The sequence below is a fragment of the Myripristis murdjan genome, chromosome 14 (genome assembly GCF_902150065.1).
Source record: "Myripristis murdjan chromosome 14, fMyrMur1.1, whole genome shotgun sequence".
Lineage (NCBI taxonomy): Eukaryota > Metazoa > Chordata > Actinopteri > Holocentriformes > Holocentridae > Myripristis > Myripristis murdjan.
This window is the reverse complement of record NC_043993.1, coordinates 28,405,127-28,413,099: the sequence shown is the minus strand read 5'-3', so window position 1 is coordinate 28,413,099 and position 7,973 is coordinate 28,405,127. Positions and strand designations below refer to the sequence as shown.

The following is a 7,973-nucleotide window of genomic DNA, read 5'->3' as shown; positions in this document are numbered from 1 at the left end:
TCACATCCACTCAGTCAGACATGATTTTTAAAACACGATTAGTTTCCTCTGAAACTGATTTCAGCACTGCAAAGGTCAGGAGCAGATTGTGTCTCTCCAACATCACTGCTACACGGGACCCCAGCTCACAGCAGATCTGAGGCTAAAGTGCAGTAAAAATAGTCTTGGAATGACAGAGGCAGCAAAAGCCACTGGCAGTGGCTCACTTGTTTGAAGTTGGCCACAGCCATCGTGCTCAACAGCAAAAGAGTTAGACCAGACGTGCGCACACACACACACACACACACACACACACACACAGAGCCCAGTGCTCAGTGCAGGAGGTCTGCTAGCAGTGCCATCTGGGCGCCTACATGTTCCCAGATGTCCTCTCTGTAATTAGAGCCAGACCCGGCTCGGCCTGGTCCAACCCAGATCCAACCTCTCATTTACAAAGGCCCTCCCTGAATACTTAAGGAGCTCTCCAGCACCATTCGGGCCTTTAGAGGAACTTACTGGAAGATACTAAAGATTTTCTATTAGCCTCACTAAAAAAGAGCTGGAAGACTTAAGGTAAGGTGCTAATCGTTGTCCTCTTATGCTTTACAACATGTAAAATGTTTCAGATCAACTGGGATATGACTTGGAATAATATTAACTGCATTTGTGGTCAGATTGCCTTGACTTTTGGAACTATAATGCTATGGAAAATAATGGGGCCAATGCAATATGCTGTTGTAAATACATTATACATGATAGTCACTCCTTATGTATTAGATCGCATATACAGTGAAATGTGATATGATAGTATAATAGATAAAGGAATGGGGGAGGTCATACATCTAGTTTGCACTTACAATATTGCAAGCACACGATATGCGTCTATCATATTCTGCTGTGTCCCAAAAAAAAAAAATCCTGTTTCTGTGCTGAAACCTTGCTTTATCTCTGGGTAGGTGTTCAAAATGTCCATCGCCCATGAGGCGGCCAAGGCCATGCTATCTGATGCCCTGCTGCAGGACAGCTCCGGGATAGATCGGCTCGTCCACCTGGAGCTGGAGCTCCCTCTGGACAAGGTCATCAAATTTGTGTCCGTCGGCCTTCCACTGCTGCTGGTCTCCATGGCCTTCGCCCGTGAGATCTCCCTGGGTGAGAAAGCGTGTGTCTCTGTCACCTGTTGCAGCTGTGTTACTGTAGGATATTTGTTTTGTAGTCCATTTGGTTTCCACCTAATTATACCTAATTACATGTTCAGGAGCACTGATTTTTTATTCCACCTTTGTGTTTTTGGTTCTTTTTTTTTGTGTGTATTTCTTCTCAACTGTGCCCTCTCTGTAGCGCTCTCCAACTGTTTGTCCTTTAAACGAATTCACTAAACTGAATTCAGATGAACTTACAAGAGTATACAGCTAATATAAACACCTTTTTTTATGGGTGTTGATTTAAAGTTTGCATTGAGGACTAAGACAAGAGCTGACGTGTTCATGTATTGAAGATGTGCTGCCTGGTGTGACTCTATTAGTGAAGAATGGGAAACTGGCTGGGTTGAATTATAGCAGAACATTTGGCTGAGTGGTTTGATGCGAATTTGTTTCATTTCATAGTCGAGTTAAAAGTTCTGAAGCATAATAAGCAAGCACATCGCTGCGGGCTTTTATCTAGCCACTCTCACTCACAGCTCCTCATGTCTAACAGTTCACTCATGAGGAAACCTTACAACATATTAACTGTAATAAAAAAAATGTTAAACTACACAGCGCTTTCCTTAACAAAGTTGTAAAGTGCTGTAAAACAAGGCAGAGAACAGTCATAAACATCTTCTAGCCTGGCATAAAGGGAAGACGTGAATCACTGACTCCATTAGGACCTGCTCAGCGCAAGAAAAACAGCATAAAACTATGGAACAGCAACATGGACATAATAGAAATTTATTTAAAGGACAAAGGCAATTGGCTTGAAAGGCCGCTCAGTGGTTCACTGACTTTGGGGATCTTGCAAAATGTTCTGCTGCATCTTGTACCAACTGGACTGTTTCGCAGCGAAGGGAAGAGAACAACATCTGAATACTGTAATTTGATGGCATTTCTCTTTAAATAGGACCGGCTCACAGAACCACTGTATCCATCCCAATATAAATGCAGTTGACTTCTGCCTGAACTATGTGTGACATGCACAGGGCTGCACCATTGGAAGCGTACAGCCGAGGAGGCTGATTCCCCTGACGTGGAGATAACTAGCATCTCTCCAGCGCTGGTCTGCAATCAGCCTGATGCTCCTGATGCTAATTACTGGGGGGCGATGATTGAGAGCAGCGTTCACTAACACTGGTGCGCTGTGTAATTACAGGCGAACTTCTTCTGCAGCAGCTCCCCTCCATTCGAGTCAAATGAGAGGATATGTTGATTGACCATGCGTGCGGGTGGTGGGACAGGGGTTGTAGAACATGACGTGGCGCCGGGGTAAAAACTGATGGATCTTGGCTGCCAATCTGCCGGGTTGTCAGTTTCACAACAGTGCTTGATTGCGCTGCTGTCTGCTGTCTGGCTTACTTGCACCTGGATTCTCGGCCAAGAAATTCTCGTAGAAAGCACAAATATGAGGATGATGTGCCAATGTTAATTGGGGAGTGGGTGTGTGAGATAGGAGCAGTGGAAGAGATTTAGGCGCCCTCGTGGTGCCAAATTGCTCACAGGAGTGAACAGTTGAAGGGGAGAGTGTTTTATAATATTTTAGAGCAGAGCCAGACGGAGAGAAAATCTGTAAGGACTTCCCTCTGTGGGCTTCCTGTTTATAAGATGACTTGTCAACATGCATGCGCCCACAGACTGGAGGAAATAATACACGGTGCTAAAGTAGCATGAGAACATACGTGGGCAAGCGGTAGCACTCACCAGACCTTAAATATAGCGAGCCCTAATTTGACCTCATACTTTTTTAAAAGTAAAAAAAAAAAAAAATACTTGAAGTCCTGTCTAGAATCAATCACATCAGAGGAGCATTCAAGATCCATCTAATCTTATCATTCATCAGTCATTGCGCCACTTTATCTCTGAACTGTATTCGCCATACTGTAAGGTTTAGTGAACACAATCAGGAACTTTTAAAGACTGACAGCTTGACGAAATCTGTTTAGGACTGAAAAATGCAACACTCTCCACCGAGTGGCTGCCAGAAGTGGCTGACACTGTGCAGGCGCCGCTTGACCCTCTGCTCTCGCCATTAACCTGGCTACACGACTTGGATTTCAATTAAACCAATGAACCCCAGTCATGAAGTGACCTGTGACAACTGCTGGCTCCTCAGACAGGAGAAGCTGAGAGAAACATGGGCTTGGCAGGGTCCAGCTAGTTCAACTACTTCCCATGCTGATTTTTTTTTTTTTTTTTTAATACTTGTAACAATATGCATTAAGGCATTTTTCAAAATACAAAAAATGGGCCAAAATAGGCCAAAATGACATACATTTGAATTATATTTTGAATGACCAATAGTTTAGAAATTTGATCTGTAGCCCATTTACAAATACATTACACTGCATTACACTATGTTGCTCATTTTTTGTGTATCTTTTTTTTTTTTTTTTTTTTTTAAACATATCTGTCTAAACCTCCTGAAGTTAATGTAAAATTTGTTTTGCCAGCAGCGGCTCTTCACCCTGTTCTCAATACAAACTTGTTACCGTTTTACAGTCTGTTGACAGCTGAAACAGAGGACTATGTAACATCCAACATGGCTAACACCACGGGAGGCTGACCAAAATACACAATAGATGTTTATTTCGGGTTCAAATGAAAGTTATAATTACATGTTTCGGATGACAATCTGGCCAGCCGCGTGGGAAAACTGCTAACATGTTCTTCTCACTTAACCTAATTTTTTTTTTTAATCTTTCTCTAAATGTTTGCACGGTTGTGGGTCAAAATGGATAAATAGATATATTCAGCAAGGATATATGCATATTGTGGCTGATTTATTTTTACTGTATGGATTAATAGCCTAAGGCATGGATGGACAGTGTAGCACAGCTTGTAGCCTATGGTGTCTTTACAGCAGGCAGGGAATGTCCTTATATTTCCAGTCAAAACACTCGCATACAGTGCACACACACACACACACACACACACACAGTATAATTGGACAATATAACAGTTGCCTATAATGAGCTGGCTGGAGAAATCAGGTCCTGACAGTAAATTAGTGGCAGTATGTTTCAGCTTCCAGAAAGCTGGGCAGATGTGGAGGCTGCTTGTAAAAAATAGAAGCCCCATGTTTCTCTTGTAAGGGCTCTGAAGTGGAGGGGGCACACCCGTGTTCCCTCCCAGCCTCGCTCTTTAAGGGTGGAGCACCCTTGGGAGATGACAGATGGGTGTGGAGCACGGGTTCAAGTGGTTGGACTATATGTGGTTAAACCAAGGTGAACTAAATATACGGTGGAGGAGCCCGATTTTGGAAGGGAGCGACCCAGAGCCTTTAAATGCCAGGTTACCATTTGGAAACATATGATTTCTCTTGCAAAATTCTGTAAATGAAAGGAATAGGACATGCAGAAGCTCAGATGTGTATGGCAGTGGACCTCCAGTACTGAGCGCCGTGTGTCTGTGTGTGTGTGTGTGTGTGTGTGCATGTCTGTGTGTGTGTGTGTCAGATATGAAGTGCCAAAGTGGTGCTTGCAGGAGAATTGATAAAACAGGATCAAAGGACGATGCAGAGACCCACTCCACGTGCTCGTAGATAATGTAACAGATCAACATTTGTTTATTCTCCAGGGCCTCAGATCAGCTGTTTCCCTCCCAGCAACTTCACAGTCAAGCAGGCCAGCTACGTCGACACGTACTGCTGGGATTCCCTCATGCACCACGAGTTTGACAGCGATGGAAACTTTGAGGAACGCTCTCTCTGGGTTCACAAAGTAAGTTAAGAGATTCAGCTCGGGTTTGCTTGACTTGTTTCTCCCACACACCTACAGGGACATATTGACATTTAAAATTCATGTGCAACGCTGTGATAATAATCACCTTGTAGCCTGTGGTAACCGTTTCTTTTATGTGTGGAGGAATTCTGGCCGTGTTAACAAACTGTTTCTAGGATTGCTGATAGACAAAGGCTTAAACTTTTTTTCCCCTTACGGTGTACAGACATAAAATCGAAAATGTCAAGGTACCTCTTTAATAAGACACAGAATACCTATTTTTTGCAAGAGCCATTCATAAACTATTCAGACCCATGTAATAATAAACCTGACATTTCAGACCTAGTCATTAAATGGGTAAAAAAAAGGACTAGTATACTGTATAAACAGAATGTGTGGTTGTTAATGTGTAATACTGGGGTTGTTGAACCATAATTTTTTTCCCCCTCAAATTCTCTTTCCATGCCACTCTTTTCTCTTTCCATCTGTGTCCCTTTTCTATCACCTTTTTCTCTCATTCTTTACCTGTCCATCCAGATGTTCCCCTACTCTCTTCTGGCCATGGCGGTGTTGATGTATCTGCCGGCTCTGATCTGGCGCCAGCTTGTCATGCCCACACTGGCCTCAGACCTGCTCTTCATTATTGACGAGCTAGACAGGGCGTACAACCGCTCGGTCCGAATGGCCCAGAGCATCCTGGATATGCGTCAGAGCACCAAGAACCCCCTGACGTTTCAGGCCGAGCTGGAGAGGTGAGAGGGAGACGGCAAATACCTGAAAATTGTGGCAGGTTGCTAAAAGAATATCCAGTGCTATCCCGGTGCTTATGTTTTAAATAAAACTGTAGTTGTTTTACATATTTATTAAGTTTGTTTTTTGAGAAAATTGGTCTTGAGAGAGTTGATTCCCCTCCAAACTAGATTAAGTCTAATTAAATTAAGCTTGAATGATTTTTTTTTTCTTGTTGAAACTGGGTCGCTTCAGCGCTAAAGAGGATCCACAAAGGAAAAATATGGTTAGAGAGGTTAGAGGGTGTTGGCTTGTGGGGATAAATGTGCTGGTTTGAATTTTCAACTTCAGCTGGGAAAACGAGGTTGGGTAAAGAGAATGAGTAATGCTCTTCCACCCTTAACCTTGACTGTCAATGTGCCCTTGAGCAAGGCACGTAAGCCCAATCTGCTCAGGTGGAAGATTACTGTACAGAGAAGGACACTGCAGAAAAAGAGCTAGCTGCCGACGTTTCCTGTTACTATTCAAAGAATCCCGCTTATCTTTGTCTGTCACCAGAGCCAAGAAGAAGAGATACTTTGAGTATCCCCTGCTGGAGAGATACATGCAATGCAAACACAACTCCTACTTCTTGGTTAGCATGCTTTTCCTGCGTGGCTTCCTGCTGCTGACCTTCATGACCGCCGCCTGCCTCTACCTGGCTTACTTCCACCTCTCCGCCTTCCTGCAGGACGAGTTCAGCTGCTTCGTTCGCACAGGCATGCTGCGCGATCAGAACTGGGTGCCCGAGCTGATCCAGTGTAAAATGACTGGCCAGCTGGTCTTCCAGGTGATAAGTGTGGCAAATGGCGCCATCTACGTGCTGCTGGCTCCGATCGTCCTTTTCAGCCTGGTTCGGCTCTTCGTCTGGGACACCACCTTCCTGTCCGTCTACGAGATCCTTCCAGCGCTGGACCTCATCAGGCGCCGTAAGCTCGGCTGCCCTCTGAATGACCTCAACGTCCTCCTGCTCTTCTTGCGCGCCAACGTTGCTCACTTGAAGTCTTACGGCAAGGTGAGAGCGCTGTGCTCTCTGGCGCCACCACAGGTGGGAAACAGCGTCCCGGGCCAGGGCTTGAGCGCAATGCTAAGTGAAGAGGAGATCCAAGAGCGTGAAGAGGCAGCGATGGAGCTGAAGGAGGAACTGGAGGAGGCTAGAGAAGAAGGGAAGCTCAACTTGGTGGATATCATGACTATTCTGGGAGCGGCGCAGGGAAAAGTGGTTAACTGCAGTGAGCAGAGGCCTTTGGTGGAGGAGAATATGAGTCTCGGTACCGTAACTCTTATCTACACGCTTAAACGTATGCTGCTAGTGGCTATTTTCATCTACATCATTTGGGATGTACAGAAAATTATTAAGTGACCTCCAGACTACAGATATAGCCTCTGAAAATGAAATGAAATGCAAGTACTCTATGTATTAGGAGGTCTAAGTAGTTCTAAGTGAATCGACACTTTAAGTGCAAATAGAATGAGGCAATATCCAAATGGTCTAGAAGAGGGAGTTTTGAGAAAAACAGTTACAGCCAGTAGCTAGGGTTCATAGTGAACTCGAATAAAAACATAGCAACATAACATTAAAAAAAAATTGTTTCTCTAACACAAAGACGCTTGACACAAATCAATTGTTGTTTGCTGTACACATTTTTTTCATCTTTCATTTTGAAATCAAAACAAACGCCTATATTTCTAAAAGAGTCTTTTGAGAACAATGGCTTAACATGGAAGAGCTAGACTTGTGGTACTTCCCAGCCCTAACTGCCCTCTCTGTTTCTTCACAGAGCCAAACCACCACGGGTACCATGAGTTGAAGGAGACTGCACCCTTTAGTCATTACTAGGCCACCTATGGACTGAATCAATGTGATAACAATGGGGGGGTTGGGCCACGATCTACAATAGATTTTCAAGAGTACTGTAGCTACAAAGACTGCGGAAACCAATCAAGGGTTTTTGTGGCCTGAAGAGAGAGAAAAAAAAGCCTCTTTTAGAAGTACATGGCAAATCTTTGGGAAATGCCAATGGATTTGACTTTCACTTTTTAGCACTCGCTCCTGAGTTTATCGACAGTCAGCAGCCACCACTGTGGGTCTGTAGTCACTGCAGACTTTGTTTACGTCTCTCAGTAGACTACCATGCATTTTGATAAACCAGTGCTGGCTTGTCGTCACAAGAAAGCTGACGAGGTGTGGCTGCTTGGCTGACTCATACTGTATTTACACAAAGCATTAGTTAAACTGAACTCAACCATATCCCCTGAATCATTACGATGGTCACCATCTGCAGTGCTTGTGCATTTGTTAGAATTATCATTATAT

General features: G+C 44.0%; 1 protein-coding gene across 2 annotated transcripts; it reads left to right on the top strand.

The window, feature by feature from the left end:
- The first annotated feature begins 944 nt into the window (after positions 1-944).
- Positions 945-7,526, top strand: LOC115371822 (pannexin-3). Of its 2 annotated transcripts, XM_030069371.1 has the most exons (5): positions 945-1,128; positions 4,746-4,888; positions 5,426-5,640; positions 6,176-6,927; positions 7,438-7,526. In XM_030069371.1, exons 1-5 carry the CDS (start codon positions 945-947, stop codon positions 7,494-7,496), a joined length of 1,353 nt encoding a protein of 450 aa, XP_029925231.1. In that variant the 3' UTR covers positions 7,497-7,526. The 2 variants fall into 2 exon arrangements, with proteins under 2 accessions (XP_029925231.1, XP_029925230.1); XM_030069370.1 differs by lacking the exon at positions 7,438-7,526 and having other exon boundaries at positions 6,176-7,019.
- Positions 7,527-7,973: the final 447 nt, after the last annotated feature.

What these genes read in the sequence shown, in the direction of transcription:
- LOC115371822 (XM_030069370.1), top strand. Translation starts at nt 945, where the DNA reads ATGTCCATCGCCCATGAGGCGGCCAAGGCCATGCTATCTGATGCCCTG. An exon ending in CGCCCGTGAGATCTCCCTGG is followed by an intron (nt 1,129 to 4,745) that starts GTGAGAAAGCGT and finishes TTTATTCTCCAG; the next exon opens with GGCCTCAGATCAGCTGTTTC. An exon ending in GCTCTCTCTGGGTTCACAAA is followed by an intron (nt 4,889 to 5,425) that starts GTAAGTTAAGAG and finishes CTGTCCATCCAG; the next exon opens with ATGTTCCCCTACTCTCTTCT.